This window comes from Gouania willdenowi, unplaced genomic scaffold (assembly GCF_900634775.1).
Source record: "Gouania willdenowi unplaced genomic scaffold, fGouWil2.1 scaffold_429_arrow_ctg1, whole genome shotgun sequence".
Lineage (NCBI taxonomy): Eukaryota > Metazoa > Chordata > Actinopteri > Blenniiformes > Gobiesocidae > Gouania > Gouania willdenowi.
In genome coordinates, this window is record NW_021145190.1 from 146,018 (window position 1) to 173,807 (window position 27,790).

Here is a 27,790-nt window from a genome sequence, read left to right on the forward strand (position 1 = left end):
AGCTGGTCCACCCGGCGCTCCATGGACTGCCACCGGTTCTCCTGCTGCAACTTGTCCTGCTCCCATCTAGCATCATGTTCATTTTGCTTCCTCACCAGGCCGTGGAGCAGGTTTGCAATATCAGCCATGCTTGGAGTTGGCTGTGGGGCATGCTCAGTCAGTAGCTCTGCTCCCAATGCTCCTTCCTGACTCCCATCTGCATGGTATTCTTCTGGCACTTCATTAAGTTTACTCACATGTGGATTGCGTTTTGGTGGCATCTTCTTCAGTAACTGGATCCCACCACTGCCACCATTTGTGAGGTGTGTGGCTTTCAGTGGCTATTCAAAGTGAATGAAGAGACATCTCAGGCAGGAAGTTGCAAAATCTGTGTCCATTTATTTACAGTGCCTCCCAAACATTTTACAGAGTGCTGGTACCATGATGTGTCTTCCTCCAAAGACCAAGCACAAATGGACCAACCCTGAACAAAGCACACACCTGCCCTTTATTCTCAGGCCCACCCATTGGCCCATCCCCTTACTGGGCGTAGCTCCTGGTGAGGTCACCAATGACCTCACCAATCTGGAGTATAAAACCAGGAAATGTTGACAGCACTCCCCTTTTAGGTGCCACATGGAGCAGGTAAGGATGAATGTAGTTTTGTAAATGTGTATGTGGAACAGAGTGTGTGCTGTTCAACTACAGGGACAAGTGGAGTTTAAGACTCACTTCGTCACAGTGTGCATTAGTTTGAGCTCTACTTCTCCCACTGATCAGTTGATGTCTCCACTACTGACCTGAGGGCCATTGTTGGGGTGTTGGGAAGCATCAGTAGACAGTCCCGTGTCTGACGCTCACTGTTGTCATACAACACAAACTTTCTGATCTTGACTTTTACTCCACTGTTGAAGTCAGCAGACAGCTTCATGAATCTGACTGTGTGATTGTCCTCCATCTTCACCTGGTAACACAGAGAAACTATGAGGTCAGCACAATGTTTTAACTACATATACAAAAACTCACCCATTCACAACATTGACAATCAGAAATTAAATGAAAACTAAAATATATCAGAAGTCACCCAATTAACACACTTCTAGCAGGTTTAAAATACATATTGTTAAAGCTGCAGTATGCTTTTAACCTCTTTTCACCATATTTCATGATTATTTTTGTCAATTGAACCACATTCACCATTTGTCGTGCTCATTATTCACCAGTTTAAACTAATTGTTCCAATATTGACTCTTTGAACCTTTTTTTACCACTTTTTCTGTCTGTTTTTGCCCACTCTAATTTGCAACTTTTAACCAATTTATCTGGTTTTTAAAATCTCATTTCACCACATTTTTCAACATTTTTGGTCACTTTGAACTAGGGCTGAAAGGATTCATAGAGTTACTCGATTAACTCGATTACAAAAATTCCTCGAGGCAAAAATTGTGCCTCGAAGCATTGTTACATTCCTATGACGCGCACCATACGTGCAGGAACCACACACCGCTAGCACATCATCAACGCGTGACAAACATTCTGCATTTAGTTTAGCGCCATGGCGGAGAGTAAACGACAGAGAACGTCTAAAGTCTGGGATCATTACATCCTCAAAAATAAAGAAAACATGGTACAATCATGTGTTTACTGTAAACAATACCTGTCATACCACAGCAGTACGACTTCAATGATGCAGCATCTGAACCAAAAGCATCCACATGCTGTTTATACAAGTGTCACTGAAACAAGGTAATGTAGCACTAATTTAGACCTGGGCCGATTATCAATAAATACATTAATTAACTGGACGATAAATTAAAATGAACGCTGAAGTTTTCCAGCCTTGATATATTGACATATGCATGTGTATTTGGCTGTGTGTCTGTCAGCTGCAGAGGTTAGCGTTAGCATGGATATAAAACAGCAGATAACTCAGTCAGTTCTAATAATTTATCAGTGAACCTGCAGCGTAATTACTCTAAAATAGTACACGACCATCAGGTAATCTTAGATTTATGTAAATCAAACAGTTATAGTCCGATAGATGCAGCAACTCTAGCTTCAGATTGCTACAGCGGCTACACCCAGCAGCCTGTGGAGCCTCGTACTCCACCAGAGGAGGAGACGTAAGCGGTGTGATCAGAATCAAGCACTGCACACGTGTACACACAAACCAGGGTAGATGGTCTTTAAATCCTTAAAAAGATAAAGTATTAAATGTGATGTAGCCAAATCTAAGGCCTTAAAAACTTTACATTTGAGAAAAATGGGATTAAATTAGAGAAATTGTAGCATTAAATATTGTGGTACGTCTCAGTGCCTGTGCTCTGAAGTGTTGTGGACTTTAAACACTCTCTGGTCTCTGATCATCACTGTGACAATTCTAATAATGTCAGCAGCACAATATTTTAATATACAATAGAAATACTTTATTAAGCCTGATATAAATTAATTTTCTCAGCTGCTAAAAACATAATTCCAGTGTTTGTCAAACACACACACACACAGGTTTCTAGGTTACCATAGCAAATAGGCTGAGCCCAGAAATTATATAATATTTGTTAGTAGTTAGTTAGTTGACTTAACTGGCACTTATTAACACTACATGGTTAAATTGTAATAAATGGGCTCAGTTTTGGAGCCAAATGTTGTTTTTTTGATAAATAAAAGCCAAAGGATACCAATGTTCAGATGTTATAATTTTCAATAAAGCAAAAGAAATTGCTTCAAAGTCACTGAGAGATATTTTTTTTAGAAAAAGCCTGTTTTTCTCAGCTTTTTGCTCTGAAACTGGTGATTTGTGTAAAACTTGCTCTATTCAACGGCTGATTACAGAAGAAAACCACTGGCCCAGTGCACACGTTCAGAAGCTGATCGAGAAGCTCTGTGCGCTCTCACTCAACCACATCACCGTGGTTACCAACATGTCACCAGATCAAGTGCAAAGTAATGAACTTGTGAGGTTACTTAGTGCAGGAAGTATATTTATCACATTTAACATTTAACATCCCTTTTATTGTGAAAATCTGGCAAAACTGTGTAAATAGTTCTCAGGAAGTTATTTTTTTGTTTTCCCGTTTTCTGCAAACTTGGAAAATCAGAGACTATGTGTTGCTATCATTGTCTTGAAGGGAAGGTTGGTACTATGTCAACAAAGTGTTCTGTCACCAGGTACAGGAACAGCATAATTTCACTGAGAATAGGTAAACAATCCAGACTATAGGTGTCAAACGTGCTGGGGCACGGAAGCCCTAGTTAGTCCAGTGTCCAGAACCTCTGCCTATCACTGGAGAAACAAAGACTCAAATATTAAACCTATGTTTGTATTTTATTATAAAACATCAATCAGAAATGCTGAAAACATGAAACAACAATATTATGTATGTGAACTATATTACACGCACTAAAACTAAAATATAACAAAATTACTGTAGAATTTAACAAATTGTCAACTTAACAAAACTCAGCAAAAGCTCTTTTGCTGGTAACTATAGTAACATTCTGTTTGGAAGAAATGGAAGCTTTCTGTTCTAAAATGCTTTGATCTTTGAAGTTCTAAAATGCTTGGATCTTCACATGATCTTCATAGTCAGAACATTTCACAAACTCATTGGACTCAGTGACTTTACTTATTATATTTCTGACAACAGCAATAATTTTGATCTAATGATGGAAGTGCATCAGTTTAATGTAAAGAGTCTGGAACAAACATGCTTTGAAGCTCTGAAGGATCACCTCTGTCCAGAAAAATGCATTGGGCTGTGGCAGTTTACTAAAGTCTGGTATATTCCCATTTTGTTTCAACTGAAGTATGAGGCCTTTCACTTTATCTGTGAGAATTTTGAGGAAGTTTCACTCTGTGAAGAGTTTTTGCAGCTTGCGGAGCAGGAGCTGGCTGATATCCTGGGTCAGGATGACCTTACTGTGACCCAGGAGAGCACAGTTTATCAAAGTGTTTTAAGGTGGATAAACCACATGCCTGAGGAACGACAGGGAGCCATTTCTACTCTGTTACCAAAGGTACGACTGGGGCTGATGGACAAAAGTTACATCACAGACAATGTGCTTAACAATGATGTGGTAAAAACAAACCCTGAGTCCCACCTCCTGGTCTCTGATACCCTTAAAGTCATGTCTCAACCTTCGTTACTCTGCTCTGAGTCTGGGATCAACAACACCTTGTTTAGCCGTCGCTTGCCAAACGCCTTCTTACTGATGTTTAGATTATATTCTAAGACCATAGAGGCCTTTGACTACAGAACTAACAGCTGGATCACAGTTCACACTCATCCTAGTCTGGAGAATCCCATGGCTCACTTACTCCTCTACAGCACTGTCTTCCTTGGTAGATGCTTCTACATTGTGGGTGGTGGTTTAAGTTGGACCGACCCCTCTAACAGAGTGTGGAGGTTTAACCTAGTCACACACACTTGGCAGGAGATGTCACCAATGCAGGAGTCACGGTACTTAATGAGTGTTACCGTGCTAAAGGGATGCATCTACGCTATGGGAGGCTTCAGGAATCTTACCTCACTAAGAACTGCTGAACGCTACCAGCCCAACATCAACCAGTGGACGTTCATTGCATCAATGAATGAAGAGAGGAGAAACGCCAGCTGCACCACACTGAACAACAAGATTTACATATGTGGAGGACGTAGTAATAGAGCACTGAATACTGCTGAGTATTACAACCCAGACACCAACCAGTGGACACTGATCACTCCCATGGGAACACTTCGGTATAAACTTGGAGTCGTTGCATATATGGGCCACATTTTTGCAGTTGGAGGAAGCGATGGGTCCAGAGATCTGAGTTCTGCTGAGGCTTATGACCCAGTGACCAACACCTGGTACGATGTCCCTGAAATGGTCCACAGACACTGGAACTTTGACATTGCAGTGATGAACAAGAAGATCTTTGTTGTCTCTTGTAGAAGACAAAAGAGAATTGTTGAGTGCTATGACTACACTACAAATACTTGGTCTGTGGTATTTTCTGGCATGTACCACAGTGAGTATGATTGCGTGAGATGCTGTGTGATTTCTGGACTTCCCAACATGACTGAGTACTGTTCACCTCGTAAACCCATCATACCCAGGACACAGGTCTAAAAAAAGTCTAAAGAGCAAATGTTATTCTCCATGATCCTAACTGGGAGTGTAACCTGCTCTGACCAGGTCTGTGTGTATCAATAAAAGTGTTTAAAGACATTAGAAGAACTAATGTGTGAATAAATGGATCAGTTCATGTCCCAGCTCAGATGGGATGGTTTTAATCAGCCTGGATCAACCTGAGTTGGTCATGATTTAGAAAAAAATACTACATTTTAGTGGTGACAACATATAGCAGACGTGTAGATGTACTGAATTTCATTAGAATTAATGTCGTGGTTAGCAAGATAAGTATTCTAAAGGGTTAAAATAAGCAGAAATGAATGATTATTAGATTAAATTACTTGAAATCAAACTTCCTACAGCACAATAACAAGTGAAATATACTGAATATAAACAAATAATTCTTGTTAAAATTGTTTTTGCTTTTTTAATTTATGCAAATGAAAGCTTCGGAACAAGAAGAAAACAACTAATCTAAGTAAAGAATGACTCAGCATTAGTGAAAAATGATTAAGCTGTTTCTTGATACAAGTTGACTCATCTTGAAATAAACCTAAATCTATATTAAAACTAAAACCAAAACCTTAAAACCAGTTTTTGTTCTTAGAATAAACATCTTATCAGAATCACAACCAGGAGTATGAGTACCATCAACATTTATTAACAGTATGAACCGTACACCAGAAACAGTGGTTGCTGCACACTTTTTATGTCAAATTTAAGACAATTTAAGACTTTTTTTTTAAAGCAAAACAAACAGCAATGAACAAAACACATAATATGCTGCTGTATAAAGTGCTGTGATTTGTCACTTGAAGAAGGCAAAAACAAAATGATCAAACATTTGTGCAACACTACAATGTAAAGTATTCAAACATGTCTCAGTTCAAGGTCCATCTAACATGTGAGACCTAAGGACACTGAGGGAAAACTTGTGGCGTAGCTAGCCAAGTCAGGCACAAAACAACTTATTCAAAGGCATTGCAAACAAAAACAAATACAACAGACCTGACAAAATGCTGCTTGACATTCACCTATTTTTCAACCAATGATTTCCAGAAACAGGAAAACGTAAAAACCAAATACAGAAAAAAACGGTGTATTTCTGATTGGTTTTAAAATCACAAAAATCCAAATAACAATGGTAACATATTCTATTGTTTAGTTTGTTTGTCTTTTTTAGGTGACGACAGTTGCAAACACTGCAGCTTCTCTGTGAACTTGTAATAGAGAATAAGAACGCTACGTCAACTGTATAAACTATAGAAGTATATCTGTACCATAATTCAATTTAAAATCCATTAACAGAAATAATTTTTCATTTTCAGAATATAGCTGCATTTTTAACTCATAAATAAAATGAATAATAAATCATCCATTTTCATTTTCTTCTTCCCTTAAACATGACGCTCTGGTGGGAGGAGTCAATGCAGACTGGAGAAGAATTACAAACGCTGGAAAATCAGATGATTTCAGGTCAAAATAATGTGAGCAGCTGATTTTCTGAGGGTGCACAGATCCTAGATGACTAAGATAGTTTATAAATGTGATGACTGGACTACAATAGAGTTACACATAAGTAGTTTGATATTTGCAACCACTGTTTATTTGTCAAAGGTCACATATTAATTCAATGAAACTTTATTTATACAGGGACAATTCCAACAATAGTCACCACGTAGCGTGAGATAACAGGCAACACATTGTGTGATCATTGGTTTCTAAGAAGAGTTTACAGATGAAAAGCTCTATTATAGCTAAGTGTGTGCTAATATGCTAATTATTGTAATATACAGTTTTTAATAGCAGACATGATATTTACAGTAATAATATATTGTGTTTCTGGGTGTGTAAAGGTTACAGATGCGTTCCAGTGAGTCATTATTATTTTGATATTAATTTGAAAATATGTTCTAAATAATATTTAATCTCAAGGTTCCTTTATCAATGCATATATGGTAAACAATACCAAAAGTCCATATATTAATAACAATAAAACTTAATAAATCTTCCCCAAGTGACCAAACTATAACACTGCATTTTTATTTTTTCCATTCATTATTAAATAATGATGACATGTATGGTGACCTTATGTCTGGTTTTAGACATGTCCTCTTTTGTTTTCACGTGGTGTCAGGGCTGTGTGGGGATATTTTAAAAATTTCTGGGTTTTCCAGGGACTTTGAACGCATCTCGAGGCATGTGTTAATTTAAAAGATGTACCTCCACAAAAATGTGTTCTATCTATCACCTGCAGTCACAAATTTTTTATGATATAGATATAGAATCAACTGCACTTTGTAAAAAAGACAAACAAACAAAATGATATAATGTGTTAGAATTGTTATCAGAAATACCCCATTTTTTTTGTATTTGGTTTTTATTTTTTCCTGTTTCTGGTTTTTCTGTTTTCCTGATTCTGGTTTTAAATTAATTAAAAAATTACAGGAAAAAAGTGCCATAAAGTAGATGTTTTACGTAATAACATGCTTCATAGTTAATTATTAGTTATGTTTGCTGTGTCAGCATGTCTTTCATGTATTGTACAGGAAGTGACCAGTAGCTCGCAAGGACCTATCCAGTGGCTCTTCAACAGCATCACAAGTTTTGATTCGTCACTTGGAAAACTGTCTCGAGATTAAATAAATTATTTGTCAATGAGCTGCCAATCAAAGATCTGCTTGCGCTGCTGCACCTATGTTATTCGAACGGGGTGAGGGGGAGGGATGAAGAGTAGCCAGACCGGGTCAAGTGCCAGGCGGTTGGCAAAAATGGCAGCTGCAGAGTTCAGTCATGCCAGTAAGAGACAAAAAACGTATTATTTCCACGAGGAATGGGAAACGGACTTCTGTTTCACAAACGTGAACGACAAGTGTGTATGTCTGTGGCGCAAGCTTGGCAGTTGGTAAAAAATGTAATGTGGAGCGGCATTTCACCAAAGTTCACAGCAACTTTTCACGTGATTTTCCAGTGGGAAGCAACCTCCGGAAAGAGAAGGTAAAATAACTAAAAAACGCACTCCAAAAACAACAATCTCTGTTCAAAAAACCGACGAAAAAGGCCGGCGCATCAACCGAGGCATCATTTAAAGTGGCGCACATCCTGACCAAGCACAAAAAGGCCTTCACTGATGGCGGGGTCATTAAAGAGGCTATGACCGCGGCGGCAGAGTCTTTATTCCAGGACTATAAAAATAAGACGGAGATTCTGTCTGCTATTGCCAGCGTTCAACTTGGCGCAAATACTGTGGCACGCAGAGTGTGTGCGCTGTCCGTGGATGCGGTGAAACAGCTTGAGTCGGACCTCAACAGGTGTTCCTGATTTTCCCTCCAGTGTGACGAGTCCGTGGATACCAGTGACACAGCACAGCTGGCTGTTTTCATACGGATGGTTTTTGGTGATTTTACCACAAAAGAGGAGTTTTTGACATTAATTCCACTGAAAACCACCACCAAGGGAGTGGACATTTACAACGCCGTCAAGGAGTACTTGGTGGAAAAAAAGGTTCCCATTGAAAAACTGGTCTCGATAACAACTGATGGAGCACCAGCTATGATGGGGCGCCACGTAGGATTTATTGCTCATTGCAAAACAGACCCGGACTTTCCTAGATTTCTGAACTATCATTGCATCATACACCAGCAGGCTATTTGTGGAAAGGTTCTGGGGTTTGATCATGTCATGATGCCTGTTGTTAAAATCATCAACTCCATTCGTGCAAAGGCCAAGCAACACCGGTGCTTCAAGCTTTTCCTGGAGGAATGTTCTGCGGAATATGGAGACCTCCTTCTTCACACCGAAGTCAGATGGCTGAGCAGAGGTAAGATACTACAACGCTTTGTTTCCTTGCTCAGTGACATCAAGGCTTTCATGGAAATGAGAGGAGAGGATACCACATTACTAAGTGATCCTGAGTGGCTGTTGGATCTGGCCTTCCTGGCAGATATAACTGACAAAATGAACCAACTAAATCAGCAGTTGCAAGGTAAAGACAAAAATGTATGTGACATGATCAGTGCTGTGTAGGCATTCAGTGCAAAACTCTCCTTTTACATCCAGCAAATAAAAAACAAAAGATATCAACACTTTCCATCTTTTGTGAAAATGCTGGAAAGCAACTTGGGGGCAGAAAAAGTGTTTAAGGTTCACAGATACTGTGATCTGTTGTCCAGGCTGGGACAGGAATTTACAGATAGATTCTCTGACTTTGAGAAACTGGAACCCTGTGTCACCTTTATTGCAAATCCTTTCCTGGCTGTTGACATTAGTGAGTTGTCAGGACAGATGGCTGAGCTTTTCAGTGTTGATCCTGTGGAGATGGAGATGGAGGTCTTAAACCTCCAAAATAATGTCCAGCTAAAATCCCAGCAGCATTCCCAGCATCTCTGGAGTTTGGTGGAGCCAGAGGATTACAAAAATCTTCACCAGGTTGCTCTGAAAATAAGTGCTTTGTTTGGGTCAACATATCTTTGTGAATCTGCCTTTTCTGACATGAACATCATAAAATCGAAGTACAGAAACAGACTGACTGATGAGCATTTAAATGACTCCATCAGAGTGAATCTCAGTGGATACACTCTCTGGTTGAATCCATGCAATGCCAGTCTTCTCACTGATGTAAACCATTCAACATGTAGAAGTGATGAGATGATGGTGGATTTGTGTGCACAAAGTTCTACCATATAAAAATGTTATGTTTTGACTTCTTATGTTATCCACATTTTAAGTAATAGAATTCTTGCATTGTTGAAAATGTGGTAAAACATTCAAGAACACAGCATGTATGCTGGGGAGTTTCATTTTTCAGAAGTTTTTATACAGGAATGTTCCTGGTACCAACTTGAAAAGTAATAAAATACAACAAATGCAACTGGACATTTTTGAATGCATTATGTACAAAACAATGTATTCATTTGGTCTGTATGGAAATTGGCAATGTAAATAAATGTTGCTGAACATGAGTAGCTCGGCGGCGCTTTCATTGGGTAAAAGTAGCTCACAGAAGATAAAAGGTTGGAGACCCCTGTGCTAAGCTGTCACTGGTCAGGTCCTTGTCTGTTAGTGTGTTGTGGGCATGGAAGGATGAAGGGAAGGCAGGATGACAGTGTGGATTAACTGTACCATGTTGTTGCTGCAGTTCACACATTCCAGCAGGCCCGTTCTCGACAGCTCTGTCCACCAACGCTGAGGCCTTCCCAACCCCCTTCTTTCCCTCTTTCTCTCCTTCCCTTTGTGCCGGTTCCAATTTGTGAATCTCTACGATTAAACTTTCTTTTTTTAGTTGCATCACATCGTTCCTTCGTAGACAGTAGCTTGGCCAGATGTATAGTCTGGTTTCCAAAAGCTGACTCTAGTCCTAGACAAGGAGCCATAGACTGTATGTTTACCCTTACTAATGATGTCCTTTAGAATGCAAAAATGCAGTTCCTCATCTCTTGTATCCTGGTGTTATACTGCCCTCTAGAGACTAGCATGAGTAACTTAAGAAACTTCTGTTTGACATTACACATAAATAATTTAAAGGAAATATCAAGATAACATCAAAAACAGATAACAGACAAACTAAAAACAAAGTTTATCACATAAATTAAAATTCTAGAATTCGAATATTATGATAAAGTCAGAAGTATATCATATTATACCCACAGGAAGTAATATCTTTCATTTATTTATTCAGTTGTTTGTCCGTGAGGAGGATTATGTCAAAAATATGGAGGATTTTGACAAAATTTTAACCAAAGGCAGAACTTAAAAATTGAAAAATCCCATTTTCTTGTCATATTTCTGTTCATAATTTGTTTATTTGTTCATTGGATTCCCATTAGCTTTCACCATGGTGGTTGCTAATCTTCATACATTTTTTTTTTTTTTTTTAAATCATTATGTCATGTTGGTTCCTCGAGTAGCCCAGTGAGTTTCAAAAGCTATTTAAAGTGTGAATTTAAATCAATTTATTGTCTATATTTTTATCTTTTTATTTTATTGGTTGTACTGATTAAATTGAGCTGATTATTGAATGTCTCAGTTTGTGTTTATTTCCTCAGGGTCAAGTAGAGGTCGAGGCCGGCAATGAGAACATGAAGTTTGAGACCGGACCTTTCTCGTTCTACGGCGTCATGGCGCTTAGTGCTCCCACGCTGGGTGAGTTGCAACCTTTTCCCACTCCACTCCTCTAGCAGTGAAATTACGTTGTAGTGAACAGTGTATTTATTGAGAGGCATATATTATCAACCCTAAGCACTATTCCATGTTTTTGTTCATCCTGATTTAAAGGATTGGAGTAATGTTTAGTATTGTTGTGGTCAAATGTATTTCATTTTGTGCTTGAGATGATCAGAGAATCCTTATTGTTCACTTTATCACTATTAGTTCACGTTAGTACAATCATTTTTTTATCAAGGCATTTGTTTGACTCATACCTCATTGATGAAAATTGAGGATAAACTTTTGTGTTAGTTTTGTTGGAATGATTTTAATGTAATTCCACATGTACTTTTCTAGAGTTGTATTTCCATATTTATTATTTGTTTCACTCTGTACAGTTAAAGATTTTAAGTTTATAAATTTCAAACCAAGTTTGAAATGAAACAATTAGTTTTTTCTTTTGGTAAACTTACAGTGAAATTTGGTTAGGGCTGCTTGATTATAGAAATATTGTTTTAGTCATAATTGAAATCACTACCCTTTGTCAACTTGTTATTTGTCAACCAAATAGCTATTTATTTTTTGCACAATAAAAGCATAAAATATATTCTTTAAACATAATAAATAAATAAAATCCTTAAAGGAGACATATCATGCATTTAAGTCCTTCCTTTTTAGATAGAAATCATACAGTTGTGGTCTATATAAAGCGGAACTGCAATGCTTGGATCTGAATTCCTCATTATTATAGCTCCACAGACCCCTTTTCTGATGTGCTTCTGAGAGCAACTCGTTTTGGTGAGGTCTCTTTAAATGCAAATGAAACACTTCATACCCCGCCCCCACTCCAGGTTGCAGAGGTGACACTCGGTTCAACTCCACCCTATTCGTCCTTTTTGTAGTTTGATAGAAAAGATACAATTATTTAGCGGCGAAGAAAATGTTTATTCACACGTTATTTACAAAATATTTAACTCAATCAGACAAAGTCTTTCAGCAAATCCTTCTTTATACTGGCGGAGGTTGCTGAAGAAGTCATCCTTGAAGTGCTTTGCGCACACAAAAATGACCTTACCAACAGATGTGGTACATTTCTGTGAAAAATAAAACTCAACCAGACACTTCGAAAAGGTTCTGATGCTGGGAGACGTTGTAATGAAGCGTGTGGGTTACTACATCCAACAACCCAACATTTTGACTTATCCTCTCGTAACTTCTGCATCCTTGAGCTTGGACTACAAAATAAAAGCGAGAAATAAAAATGGCGGATTGCTCGAAGTGTTGGGCCTGGAGTTGATGTACTAATTTGGCAGTTCCGCTGCAAATACTGTGACGTTATTGTTCAAAAAACGTAATAAAGAATAGAAAAATCAAAACAGATTGAAAAATATGACCAAAACAGAATCTAAAGATATCAACAGAGCACCTGAAGAGATTAATTTGAACTTTTGTGTACTTCTAAACACTCTAAATATACAGCAAAATGCATTTAAGGGCTAAAAAATTGGATTTAGCATGATATGTCCCCTTTAAACACACTAAAATAATGAATGTTCACTATTGCACAAAACTAAACACAGTGTTCCCATAGAAGTTTACCAAGCATTTTTGATGCATTTCTCCTGCCTTGTTTCAAGACCACGAGCAACAACTTTCCTCGTGTTGGCCTGCAGGCTAGCTTTGGCTTTGAGGGGGCGGGGCGGAGGGGAGGAGTTTGCATGTGCATGAATTAAACAACTCAAAGTTAGTATTAATAACATGTGTGTGCCGAGCTTCATTATTTGCAGATGAACAAAATAGTGGGTTTGTTTTATTTAGCGAATAAAACATGTGCAAAAAATATTTATATATTTTTTAATCATTTTTCTCGATTGTTATTTTTGTGATCTATGGGTGTAATAAGCGAAATCGTAATCAAATTTTGATTAATTGAGCTGCCCTAACTTTGGTAAATTTTTTGAAAAATGAAGAGTTCTTCGAGAGCACAAGTAGGGACTTGTGTTCATTATGGGGAAGTGAAACAATACTGTGACTTCTGTCTTTCACTTATGGAATCATTTCTCCTTTTACACACACACACACACACACACACTGTACTTGTTTATTGCATTAAGTGCTGATTTACATTGCAAAAAATTGAGATTAATGCAAAGGGTTAATGAAGTCCAAGTTTTTGTCTTTGGATGATACTTTTTAGTGTTGGTCTCAACCTTTTCATGGCTATTTATAACTTTAACAACAATAAACTACGACAGATTAAAATGCAGCTTTCAGAACATAACAGCCATTGATTCCTGGCCTTTTTTCCTCAGCTCATGTCATACTTTAGTCTTTTAGGTGTCGAGGAGACTTTTGTGAAGCATGCTTTTATATTTGCTTGACCTTCTGTTCTTCATGAGCCACATTTATTCACTTCGTCAATCGTTTGACCCAGTCAACGTTCAGAAAAGGCTCCGTAACAGTCAGTGGTCCCATTTCCACTTCATCTCCAAACAGCGTGTAACCTGATGTGATGTTCTTTCAGCGGAGCAGCATCTCATCATGGTGGTGCATGTCCTGGTCCTTTCTGGAAACAGATCTGTCTCCCTTTGCTCTCATTGACTGTCCTCCCTCTCCCTCCCCTGTGTCCCATCATTCATCTCCTCCCTCCCTCCCTCCCCACCTCCCTCTCTCCTCTCAGTGGCTGTACCTCGTCCTCGCCTCCTCTCCTTTAAGAGGTTTTCTCTGTTCTCTCGGTTGCCAGGTAAAACGCCGGCATGTCTGGGTGCTGTAAGGCAGGGTTAATGAACATCTGATAACAGAGGGGGTACGAGATTCCTGAAAGGTTTAATAGTAGGTCATGGGTAAGGTTTCTTCACTCATGCTCAAGGACTTTAAGGAGACTTGTTTCTCCAAAGGGATTTGTGTAGACTCATTTGCGCGTATCATCTTTTTTTTCTTCTTCTTACTGCAGTTATTTATATCTAATATTACCATTGAATGCATACATTATTAAGATAAGTCTAAGGTAAATATTTTTACTGACACTGGATTTAATTTAAAAACAAACACGTGCAGCCTAAACTATTGTTTAACTTCCCCACACTTACTCAAAAACACTAGGTGTTGTTGTCCTTGAGCTATTCCTTATTGCTGTTACACTACCTCATGTCTGCCAACTGCTGTACATGCAGATTATTGCACTATATTTTAAGAAGGTAGATATTTTTGCAAAATTGGAGAGAGCTTGTAGAATCAGATGCGAGAACTTGAAGGAAAAACATGTGTACATGCATGTTAACATTTTAACTTGTATAAAAATATTATTTATTTATATGATGGGAAGAAATGTGAACCGGTAAAGTTAAAATTAAACCCAAAGAAAATATTCACATGTGCGTGATCTGAATATGAAGTCACAGAAAAAAATATTTACAAAAGTATATACTGATATTTACAGTCATAGCAAAACTAATTTGTACCTGATAGGGCTGGGGGATTTTCGCTAAAAAAAAATCTCAGATTTTTTAAAGAAAAATTCTAGATTCGATTTTCAATGCACTTAAAAATGACTGCGAACATCAGATATGATATCAAAAGTGCAACTTTATTGCTGTGATTGTCCTCAGGAGGTAAAATGTATAGAACAATCCCAAAATAAAAAGTAAATAAGGCTCTGTCATTCAACAATTTCAAGCTTTAACCCAGGTTTAAGAAAAAGTGCAACAGCAACTTCACAATAGCTTCAATTTTGATTACGAAATCAGATAACTACATATTTTATAACATATAACATTACAATTAAAAGGGTAAACAAAGAGGGGGCTGGCTCACATTGCACCACAGGAACTCACAAGGACGGAACAAAAATGGGAAAAAAAATAATATATATATATATATATATATATATATTTATTTTTTAAACTCGAATTTGCAAAATAAAAATGGTTTTTTTCCTACAAATTCAATAAATCGATTAAATTGATTTTTTTTTTTGCCCAGCCCTAGTACCTGTTGAAATGTTTCCTTCAACTTCTCACATCACATTCTATTTTCCTATTTTCCCAATATATATTTACCTTCATGAATTTTGTTCAAATTGAGTTATTATGAGAGAATTACTAAAAACTTAGTGTTTTTAGTGCAAAACTGGCTTTAAACTGGAGGAATAGGAAATGATTGTCTGAGCTTTTAAAGAAGAGGGTGGGATGTGAATCCCCTGCAAGGATCAAGTTGCCTCATCTTTAAACGACCAAAGCTACAGAAGATGCTTCCGCGTAGCGTCAAGTTATTTCTCTCGTTTCTTTACGTCACCATTTTTATGTCGGCTAAAAAAAAAACGTAACGCTTTGGGGTGAGTATTTATTCCAACCTAATTTTAGTAATTATGTTCCTCTTTCTTACATCAATACTGTTTAATCCAGTGGTTCTCTACTTGTGGGTCAGAACACCAAAGTGGGACACAGACATATTTACAGTAGGTCGCAGGTCTTTCCTTGGTCAAGAAAAGAGAACTGTCCTCTTATTTTGAAGGATATTTTTGTATCCTTTAAAATAAAATCATTATATCAGAAATTAACATCTCTAACAATTGGTGGTGAATCTCATTGTGTTGGTAAAAGGTCCAATAAATTACACTTTTTCAGTGATTAAGTAGTAACGCATTTTTATTTTTTTGTTGCACTTTCTGTTTATTATTGTCTAAATAATGGGGTAGTAGTTTAGTACTCAAGGAAATATTTGTGCTCCATAGAAAATAATTAGATTTTAAATGTTTTACTGTGTACATTACATTTTTTTTCTAATGTTGCTCTATTATAATCTTGATTATTTCACGTTCACATTTGAACAGTTTTCTAGGTTTAGGCCATGGCTTGTTATTTTTAGGAGGAGTTGCGTCCCGATCCAAGAGCAGTTGAGAACCAGTGGTTTATTAATTAAAAATCATTAGCTTTCCCATTAGATCATAGACTAATAATTTCACTGCCCAGCTCCAAAAAGCACCACTTTACTCCTTTAGTGTTGTGAAGATCTCACAGGTTTGTAGTGAAAGTTGTTGTTTTGGAACTGGGTCACTTCATTCATCCATAATAACTTTATTCACACTAACTCATCACAGGTAGGCTAACCATAAACCTCTCACACCTACAATGCTTAAAGATCCAGTGGGGGAATTCATTACAGGGCAGAGGTTCTCAACTTGTGGGTTGGGACCTAAAATAAGGTTCAAGTGTTTGCCAAGGTGAGAAAAGAAGTTTTGTTTTAAAAAAAAAAAAGATTTATTCAAGTAGCCATTTTTTTTTTTTAGACGTATCATACTTCTGGCACTTGTTGGTAGAAATGTGGTAGTTATCAAATAGTTTATTTGGTTATGCAACAACGACCCAAAATGTCACAAGTCCTGAATTATTATTAAAAAATTGTAATAAAACCAGAAATGTAATAGCTGTTCAATATTGTAACAAAAAAGCTGAGCCCGAAATGTAAAAAAAAAAAAAATAAAAAAAAAATAAGGTAATAAAACACAAAATGTTAAATTTAGTCAGTAATTTAGCAAGACGCTCTATAAACTTTATATTTATATATATTTATTTGAAGGTAAGTGTCAATTCCCCATAAGGCTTTAATATATGTAATAACGCTTAAAGTTTTTACATTTTGGGCTCTGCATCTTGTTACATCATTGAGCAGTTGTAAAAATTTTAGGTTTTTATCACATTTTTTTTTTTTTTTTTTTACATTTTGGCCTCAGCACTTTTGTCACATTATTGCCCAGTTATTACATTTTGGGTTTTATTAAATCTTTTTTTTTTTTTTTTTTTTTTTTTTCAAATAACAATTTGGGTCTTGTTACATTTTGTGTCATTGTTACGTAACCAAATAAGCCGCTTTTAAGTTGTATTATTTGATAACTACCACATTTCTACCACCTAGTGTCAGAAGTATGGTACGTCTAAAGAAATGGCTCCTTGAATAATTTCCTATCGAGGTCTACCAAGTCTAAGACAAATGCTGACGTGGAGAGAAAAAAAATATAAATATGTTTTAATATTTTTGTTTTGCTTCAGTATATAAACTGTTAATGGAATAAAGAGCACACTACATGTATTTGGTTGGTTTGATATTTCACAGTTTTTGACTCAAGGAAGTTAAATGAACTTAAGAGATTTAGCTAACCTGTGTATGCATGTTTATTATCAATATATTAAAAAAAACCAAAGCTCCAGACACAAACATGCATTAATTGTCAAACCAACCAACCTTTACTTATATTTCTCCTGTTGCTAATGCTAACTAGCATAGGATGATAATCATGTTGTGGTGGGCTTTAAATAAGGGATGAAATCAAACGGTGCCTGCTGGATCTTTAATGTTTCCACATTTTAAAAACTAAAATCAAAGCTCTTAACTAATACAATGAAATCTAACTACTAGTCACTAGATAGAATTGAGTAGACTAGTTGACGTTGATGAAGCTAATGCCGCTGATGTGTCCAGGTAAAACTGTTTCCTATGACTCACTGAGGCACCCCGCTGGACGACTCACGCCAACTGGTAATAACACACACCATGTAACAAGCCTGCATCCGTGACTGGAGATGAGTGTGTGTGAGTGACACGTGTGGAAGATTCTGTAGTGTAGATACAACCATAGAGAGTTCTGCCAGTATCATTTTTTTTTTTTTTTAGGCTAATTTTATATTTATTTTCCTTTTAGTATTTTGATCATCTATTCCTATTTAAGTCCACTATGACCCAATCAGAATGAATCCCCACACTAGAATATGAATTCTTATGAAAATATGATGCTGAAAATAGTATGGGTGTCTCGATCCAATATTAATATCTAATATCGATCCAATATCACCAAAAAAAAGAGTATTAGATTAAATCTCTAATATTAGCACTTCAATACATGTTTTTCTTTTTATTGGATTTATTGAGGTTATTTTTTAGTGTCTTCTAATTTAGTTTTCATTTATTTTATTCAATTGTAAAACATTATTAAGTTTAAGCTGGTTAAAGTTTATGCAAACTATTGGTTAAGAACCAATGGGTCAGTTTTACTCATAACTACTGTTGCTGACTTTGGTTTGGCTCATTTTGACTAATATCACTTGATTAAGCCTTTTCTAACATTCGACACACAAAGTAAGTATTGAAAGTATGTATGATTCATGCTGAAATCCCATCTGATCAATATCAGTATTGCACAATATCCAAAGCTGTAATATTTGTATCATATCAGAAGTTAAAGTAGCTGTATCGGGACATCCTTAAAAATGAGCACAACTGGCATTTATTCCCTATGTGTTATCAAATGTAATCTTTTTTTGAGGGAATAAAGTATCTGTTAAACATGTTTAATCCTGTAGCCAGTCCTGGGTGCAATACCTTAATAGCCCACAAGGGGCACCAAATAATAGTTCACTTTTTTAGGGATTAGAATTTTTTTGTGTTTTAACGAGAGTTTAAGGATTTTTGATGTCATTGAACTTGAGTGTTACTTCCACTTCTGTGGGCAGCATGCACCACTTTTAGTCCAACAACACTCGTCTGTAGAGGAATGAATCATTCTCGTGATGATTAACACACAGAATGCTCGTGTAGATGTAGACACCTGACGCGTGCCTTTGAGTTTTAGATGTGAAGCAGATAATGATTGAAATAACATGACTCGCTCCTCCTTCATCCCGCCGACTAAGACTTGGTTCACTTTGCATTTTTCTGACATTTGCGTGTGTGTGTGTGTCTTGTTTTTGTGTCACTAATTATTCTTTTCAGAAATCCTAACACGCCTTCAAGGACGCACTGCATCTAGTACTTACAAGGCCTCTTTTGATATGATTTCACATCATTACATAAAGGATCATGTGATTGCTTTTGTAGTGTTTAGTATGCAGGACAATCTAAAAGACGGTTATCACTTGAACACACTTTTGAGTGGAGTCCGTTACCAACATGTTCTTTCTTCATTTTGTGTGCAGATTTTCAGTCTCCGTCACACATCAGTGGGTTGTACCCCGTTCAGCAGTACACACCTGACTTCTATGTTCGAGCTCTCACCGACGTGCAGTTTGTCAAGGTTGGATCTATTATAGATATTATCAATGTATCATTGTCCCACACGGTGCATTTAGATTTAACTCCAGCAACTTAATTTTGCCTTTTTTTTCTTTTAAATAATATGTTTAGGTTTAATTTATTCAGTCAATTTACTTTGATTTCCCGACATGTTTGGACTGCCAACTGTCAGTCTGAATAAATGAAACTTTAACCCTATCCCTAACATTAACCTAGGAAATAACCTAAAATGTTTCTTTTTTTTTGTTTATGTATTTTTAAAGGTGGAATTTGCTGTGTTTAATATGTAAAAAAAAAATAAATGTCAGAAGTGGGATTCGACACCACACCGGACTCAAACAAGGTCCAAGGGTTTGGAATAAGACGGCTGAGGATTAGAACCCAAGCTGCTTGAGGTCCAGTGTGAAATATCCACAGTCAGTCATGATTTGGGTTGCAATGCTCTCACTTTTTTATGCAAAAATTGAGAAGTAAATGGTGATTTCTTCACAGTATTCTAAATTTTTGAATTCCTGTTTTCATGAGTTTTATGAGCTGGAAGCCCAATTTATGTAAAAATAAACAAATAAATACTTGAAATCGTTTAAATTGTGGACCCTGAATCTATAATCTATGAAAGTTTAACTTTTTGAATGGAATTATGGAAATGAAACAACTTTTCCATGATATTCAAATTTTTTGAAAAGGGTCTGTACATGTATGCACATACATACAGTACATACACATGCATGTACATAATATTAATATTTTACTGCTCATTATACACTACTACACAAATATCAATTGAATTTGAAATAATACAAAATATAGTGGCAATATTTAAATTCATAATATGCTCTATCACAATATATACTTTTTCTTATGTTTGAGTATTAATATATTTTATACTATTATATGCATATACATCCTAGGTCAAATTGTTGTTGTACGGTATTATAAAGCTTGTTCAACTGGTTTATGATGCTGCTTTGTTTTATTTCATCATTTCGGCACTTCCATAATTTAGCCCCTGCTATTGTTATACTCATCTTTTTCATTGTTGTTCTAGCACATTGCATCTTGAAATGTCATTTTCCTCTTAAATTATATTCCCCTTCTATCTCTGGAAATCTTTTCTGCAACTGTTTTGGAAGTGCTTTATGTATCATTTGGACAGTTTTGAGTTGGATGAGGTCTGGGAGTTTAAAATCTGCTATGTTGAAGAATAATCCAATCCTGATGGCTCTTTTTTTTTTTTTGCATTATGAATAACTGTTGGATGTTAGTTCTGTACATTTTTCCCCAAACTCCTACACAGTAACTCAAATACGGTAAGACAAGTGTAAAATAATTTAAATGAAGCAAACAAAAGTGGCTGGAGACGCTTGTGATAAACCTCACACAGGACCATCACACCCAGCTTCACACCACGAGTGTTTTTTCCGCCTCCTACTGAAGACGAACCCCATAACGTTTCCGTCTCCTTCCTTCCCGTAGATCACACGAGATCAATACCAAAACGGCCTGATGACGTCGCGTCTGTACAGCACGCCTCAGTCCGAACACAACCAACGATTCCACCTGCCAGCATCATTGTTCCTGAAACCCAGATCCTGTTGAAAACGGGCCGGATGAGATGACGCTTCTCCTCCGCAACGAGCATAACTCACCGCACACAACCAACCACCACAGCCAGCTGGAAAATAACGTTTGACCCCCTTCCTCCCCTCCACGCCGCCATCCCAACCTGCCTGATCTTCCGCTATATATAGTTTATTAAATACAGTACAGCATGCCTCCTAACCAGAGTTTTAATTATTTTAAGCAGTTTCTTGTTTTGTTTTTTTTTTTTTTTTTTATTAAATATCTCTAATTGTTAATAAAGTGTCGGCTAATGCTCCGTTTGGTTTTAATTATAGTTTTATACTAATAGATACCATCTCTACAAATGCCATGAGTTGTTGTTTTTTTTTGCAGTTAAATAGGACTAAGGGAGAAATTTCACTTAAGCAACTTTATCCATTCTGTTTCTATTGTTTCCATATTGTGAGAGAACCACCAGGTGTCACTGTTTGGATAAACTGGTTAATCTCATCCTTTACACACCTGGCCACAGGACAGTCAAACGTGTGACTGGTCGTTTGTTGGCCGAAAGAAATGAAAAGCAGTGCCTTACAAATGAGGTAACTCTGTGACGGACTGGTGCTCTGTCAGCGTCCTGTGACCCTGTGAACTGGTTTTCAAGTCGAGGTAGTTTTATCCTGAATAATCTGATCTTTATTGGAATTTTCTGACTTGTTTTGACTCATCAGTGTGCATCCAAATACAACACCTCATCCTCTTTTTTTTAAACTGTAAACGCATGTATTCCAAGTCAGCCACTCAGCCCACAAACCTTCAGACAAGTTTCAACTTGCGCTTCTTCCTCTGTATCGCTTCCAGTCCAAGGACCTCCAGTCAGAGACTCAGGGAGACTCCGCCCTCTTCCCCACACTCCTGTCCTTTTATGATGTACATACATGCAAGTGTGGTTTTAAAACTGACCTGCCGTCACCTCCACCCCCTCCCACTGCATCCATACAGCTAGAAGACAAAGACGAGCCCAGCATGTCGACAGAAGCGAAAGAACGTAACCTATGACCTGTAGAAACTCCTAGTGATGTGTTTATTGATGTATTCTGAGAAGGAGGGACACAGAACCCCCAGGGACTGTATTTATATAAATGGAGCTGAAGTTGGGGGTTGAACTCTGTACATAGATAAATATATATGTAAATATATATATACAGACGTGCGTCCAGGGGAGACTCTTCGACTTGGAATTACACCCAATGACCACGATGAGATTATCCAGATTAGAATCGGAGGTTTGCACATGTGACATCCCAGCAAATTCTACTGCGTGAGATCCAAAAATCTGTAACGAAATCCCTCTCTTTTTTTTTGCCCAATGTTGCCCACTTATACCAGGTATTTGTTCGAATAAAATGCGTGCTGCACTATTGCAGAGATGACATTGGTGTCCTCAGGGTTATTCTTCCTCTTGCACATGCCTGTATATACGTATATAGAGCCTTGAAACCCGAGTTGTAAAGAGATTTCCTGCTGATAATAGACAGCCAGTCTGTTATTGTGATTTGTTTTAAATTTTTACTTTAGTTTTTTGACAATCATCAACATTCTGAATGTGTAGGTACGTTATTCGTGACGCCCTTTTTTTGAACTGCTGAAAGGGAAAAAAAAGGTGCACAAAGACTTTTTTTTTTTTTTTTTTTAAGGTCCAATTTTAGTGTGTGTGGATGTTTACTGTCACTTAAAAGCTTTAAGGCTGAGGCAGAACAACGCTGTTTGTAGTCTGTGAGGGTCTAGATTCCTCTCCACATGTCTGAGCTGTTGTTTCCCTGGAAATTATCCTCAACTATTTCTTTATACTGCCTCTTTTTGCAGTTTTGATGCCCCTGGTTAGTGCAGCCCTGGCCTGCCTGTAGGTGTCCCGGTCCCCGGATCTGTCTGAGTGCAGCATTGCGGGCCCCAACGTTAACGTTCCTCACTGTGTTCTTGAACCAGGGCTTCTGGTTTGAGAACACTTTTTAACACTGTGGAGGAGTACTGCTCAATGTCCAAGTCCATGAAAACTTTCCATTTTGTGTCATCAAAGCAGTTTTGGAGTGATGAAGTGTCCTCCTTCCTCTATATCTGTACGGTTTTTATCTTAGGCTTTGTTGTGGCAATGATTGGACTGTAGGCTGGTGTTAAAAACATGGAGAAATTATAAGACTGTCCCAGGTGGGGGCACACTGGTTTTGTATGCTCCAGATATGTTTGTGTGTCAAGAGTTTTATTTTTCCCTTAAAGTTTTTGTAAAACCTGGGTAACACGTCTTTCAGATTGGTGTGGTTAAAATCCCCCGTCACAACAAAAGTGCTCTAAGGATACCTATTCTATTCCCTGGCGATGACGTTACACAAAGTTCCCATGGCAACCCTAGCGTTGGCCCGAGGGTGCACGTATACAGCCATGATATAGATGGCACTGAATTTGACACACCACTCATTCATCAACATCCCACAGAAACCTGCTAATGTGCCTAACGCTGTGTTACAATTAGCTACATTAACTCTTGAAATCCTTAATTTGCTTTGTGTGTGGTTGGCCGCTGCTGTCAGACCGGGTTACCCTTGGAAATGCGCAAAATCGAAAAAGCTCTCAAATATCGCAAAAATGTGTTTACTCTTTCATGAGGAGGACCACCTAGGTGTAACACTGCTCTCCCTTTTTATATCTTCCCTATAATAAAAGGTTTCTTACCCTTTCTTAGGGAGGGCTGGTGATGGTCATAATTAAGCAATAAAATAAATCAATTTATTTTATTGCAATAACAAAACATGCATTACTGTCTCATAATGATTGCACTTCTTGTAGTGTTGATCTTTTGACAGCATGTGCAGACAAGGAAAAATTTTTTTTATAAAAAAATAAATAACTAAATAAAACACATGTTGAGCTTGATGTCCACTTTAATATGTTCCCACACTTAACACTTTCAGTTTTTCCTAGCTCCCCGATGCTTCGGTGTTATTTACAAAGAGTAGTATTTTAAGTAGCAAGTACTCTTGAAGACTAAATTGCTTTAATTGACAAAATGTCATTTGAGAGAGTTTTGAACAACTACTTTGTAGTTGACCTTTATTTAAATAGCTTTAAAAAAAACATTAAAAATACATTAGATTCTTTTTTGGTGACACAAGTAAGTAATCTATAAGTAATGTACTGTAATGTACTGCTTCCAGTAGTTACCTTCTGGAAGCAGTAACTAAGTAATGTTAAGTAAAAAAGTAAGTTGCTTTTTTGAAAAGTAATGAGTAATTTGTAACTTACTCAACACAACGCACGAAAGGACAACAGAAACACAAAACAAGAAAATAAAATATACAAAATGACATCCAAAATACATCAAAAAATATTTAACACAAACATACAAAGCCTTCCTGTGTTAATGCTCAGGTTGCTTGTTATTCTAATGCTGATATGAATGGTGATCATGTGACCCTCCGATCAGATACAATCACATGTTTGTGGCCTCCCTGTGATTAGTTGCTAATGTATGACTGCCTTTTCCTGATGTTCCTTTTCCCAGGTGAACCTGGTGTCTGAACACATCTGGTGTAACGACTTCCTGGTTCGCAGCTTCTACCTGAAGAACGTGCAGACGCAGGAAACCAGGACCCTCACTCAGTTCCACTTCCTCAGCTGGCCAGCTCAAGGAATCCCCACCTCCACACGCCCTCTGCTGGACTTCCGCAGGTACTGTTAGCACAGGTCAGAGGTCACGACGGTCAAACCCTCAAAAGAGGAATCAAAACTTTCAGTTTAAATGAAATAGCACCTTAAAATGTTTTAATCTTGTAAAATGAAATAATAAAACAAATCACAACCCTTTACCCTTTGATTCTGCTCAGACATTGCTGCTACGTGCTAGCTTTTTTTTTTTTTTACCTTGTCTGCACATGCTGTCAAAGGTCAACACTACAAGAAGTGCAATCATTATGAGACAGTAATGCATGTTTTGTTATTGCAATAAAATAAATTGATTTATTTTATTGCTTAATTAACCTAAGGAAGGGTAAGAAATATTTTCTTATAGGGAGAAAAGGGATAAAAAGGGAGAGCAGTGTTAACACCTAGGTGGATGTGACCATCAGATCAGATACAATCACATGCTGTGATGAAAGTTGCCCGTCTCTGCTCTAGATCTAAAAGGGTCCAGGAGAGCCTGCAGATGTTTGCTAATTCATGTTTTGCTCTTTAGGAAGGTGAATAAGTGTTACCGAGGACGCTCGTGCCCGATCATCGTGCACTGCAGGTAAAGCTGCTTTGACTCGCTGCTTGTTAAGCTCGGACTCATCCCTCTCTCTTTCTCTGCAGCGATGGCACCGGACGTACTGGAACGTACATTCTGATCGACATGGTTCTCAACCGCATGGCCAAAGGTGAATACAAATATCACAGGAAGTGTCAGTCCTCCTTTCAAAATAAAGTTCCAGTTTTTTTTTACACTTCTCTGTCAATCATCTTGTGCTTTTAGGTAAAATACTACATAATAATACTGATATTTGATGTAGCCTGTTTTGATTACATCAGAAATAAGGAATGATAACACACATGTCAGTCAGTTATTCCGTCTTTTTTGTTGTCCCTCTTTGTCATTTTATGTGTTTAGTTAGTAATTTTGTGTGTTTTTGGAGTCATTTTTGTGTATTTTTCATCCTTTTGTCTATTTTTCTGTTTTTTGTTTCTTTTCTATCATTTTGTGTATTTCTGTTGTTGTTTCATGTACTTTTCTGTCATTTGTGTATTTTCATTTTGGTGTATTATTATTGTCTTTGTTTATTCTTCTGTATTTTGTTAAGGGAGTCATTTTGTGCATTTTTTTTAATTCTGTTTTGTGTTTTTGGAGTTGTTTTGTGTGTATTTTTCATATGTTGTGTTTTTTACCCCTGCTATTTTGTGCATTCTTTATGTTTTGTGTTTTTTTCCCCCATCATTTAGTTCATTTTTGGTGTACTTTTGTATATTTTTCTCTCATTTTGTGTAATTTTGTTTTCCTTTCTTGTATTTTTTTCTCATTTTGTGTAATTTTGTTTGTGTATTTTTCTGTCATTTCATGAGTTTGTGAAGTCATTTTTGAGTATTTTTGTTGCTGTTTTGTGTACTTTTGTGTCATTTTGTGCATTTACTTTGGGGGCAACCGCTGCCACTGGCCCATTTCTGCTCTAAATGATGTTTCATGATTTTGATGTTTCTATTAGTAGTTTTTAATTTTAATTCTATTGATTTTCATGATTTTTTCTTTGTGGAAATCCCACAGATTGGTTACGTTATGAGCTTTTTGTCCATGATCTTTACACATCACACAGTGTTTCTGTTGTTGTTGCAGGAGTGAAAGAGATTGACATCGCTGCTACACTGGAGCACATCAGAGATCAGAGACCTGGGATGGTTCGCACCAAGGTCAGTCCAGAGGAATCAATGCTTTGACACCAGGAGGGTCAAACTCAAAGCCTGCAGACAATCTTTCTATGCTGAGCGCACATTTTTTCAAATTATTGTGCATTTTTTTAGGAAAGCAAGAAAATACTGATACCATATTTTGCACCGTATAGGCCGTATTTTTTGCCTTTAAAGTTTAGGGTGCGGCCAAGGTGGAAACTCATTGGTTGAAACAGATCAGAATACGTGGTAATACTCCGTTAACAGGAGTACAGCAGCCTGTTGTTTGAAGGTCACCCTCATCAGCCAATTGGGTGCGACCTATGTCACATAGCGGCCTTTACGTGGATTTTTCTTGGAGAATTGCTAGATTATTAAATTGCGACTAATACAACGGTGCGTTCAATAACCTGTGCAATAACTAAGGTGTCGGAATTGCTCCTTTTACCGCCCCAAAAAAATTGGATTTGTATGATCGGGTTTGTTTTTGTATATTTTGTGTGTTTCTGTTGTTTTGTGTATTGTTTGGAGTCATTTTTTTGTGTTTACTTTGGGTGCTGCACAAAACCACTTGAGTGTTCTCTAATAAAAAACCATATTACTATGATGTGATGATTGCAGAGGATGGATGGTCACACCTTGTTGTGCTTCTTTGGCGTTTCCAGGACCAGCTTGAGTTTGCACTGACGGCCGTGGCCGAGGAGGTGAACGCCATCCTCAAAGCTCTCCCCCAGTGAAAAGCATGGGAAACCAGCCTCTACACATGATTCCTGCTTTAGCTCAAAACAAAATACAGCTCTGTGTTTGTTGCCTTTAACAGTCCGCCATGATGTCAAGCTCAAAGGAAATATTTCATTACTTATCTTCCTGAGAACCAGGATTCCTTTAGATTTCTGCCTTTGGAAGCTCACTTATCAAATGTCTGTATTTGTCTTCGTCAGCAGACAACGCAACAACTTCAACAAATAAATCAATAAATATCATCTTAAATAATATGTTCATTAAAGTTCAGATTCATAAAAAGGTTCTAAATTCTAGATTCTAAATTTAAGCTCCTGAAGATGGTTTTGTGTGTTTAGGGAGTAAATTTGTGTGTCTTTGCAGTTATTTTGTGCGTTTTTTCCCCTGCCATTTTGTGCATTCTTTGTGGGTTTTTTTTTCATCATTTAGTTCATTTTTGCTGTCATTTTGTGTATTTTTCTCTAATTTTGGGTATTTTTTGCATCTATGTTGTTGGACAGTTCCTTCAACAAATAAATCGCTAAATATAATCTTAAATAATATGTTCATTAAAGTTCACATTCATAAAAAGGCTTTTGTTTTTTCCTAAATTCTAAATTTACTCTGACGTTTACAATATGTCCGTTCAATCTCAGCAGTAAATAAAAGGATATGTATCACAAAATAATAATAATATCAATGTGATAGAGAAAATAAGTTAAAGCAGACATGGGCAGAGGGCGGCCCGCGGACCAGATCTGGCCCTCGGTCTAATTCTGTGTGGCCCCCGAATTAAACT

General features: G+C 37.2%; 2 protein-coding genes across 3 annotated transcripts; both read left to right on the forward strand.

Moving 5' to 3' along the window:
• Positions 1-8,720: 8,720 nt before the first annotated feature.
• On the forward strand, positions 8,721-21,088 carry LOC114460333 (metal transporter CNNM4-like). 2 transcript variants are annotated; one of them, XM_028442263.1, is made up of 6 exons: positions 8,721-8,914; positions 11,139-11,235; positions 13,919-13,981; positions 17,716-17,772; positions 19,206-19,303; positions 20,779-21,088. In XM_028442263.1, the coding sequence occupies exons 2-6, from the start codon at positions 11,172-11,174 to the stop codon at positions 20,899-20,901; spliced, it is 405 nt and encodes a 134-aa protein (XP_028298064.1). In that variant the 5' UTR covers positions 8,721-8,914; positions 11,139-11,171; the 3' UTR covers positions 20,902-21,088. The 2 variants fall into 2 exon arrangements, with proteins under 2 accessions (XP_028298064.1, XP_028298065.1); XM_028442264.1 differs by lacking the exon at positions 13,919-13,981.
• A 3,321-nt stretch (positions 21,089-24,409) lies between these two features.
• Positions 24,410-27,179, forward strand: LOC114460332 (receptor-type tyrosine-protein phosphatase-like N; the record flags this gene model as incomplete). Its single annotated transcript, XM_028442262.1, has 5 exons — positions 24,410-24,585; positions 25,091-25,144; positions 25,207-25,271; positions 26,219-26,292; positions 26,937-27,179. Coding segments are annotated over 5 exons (441 nt in total), but the record flags the coding sequence as incomplete, so codon positions are not given.
• Positions 27,180-27,790: the final 611 nt, after the last annotated feature.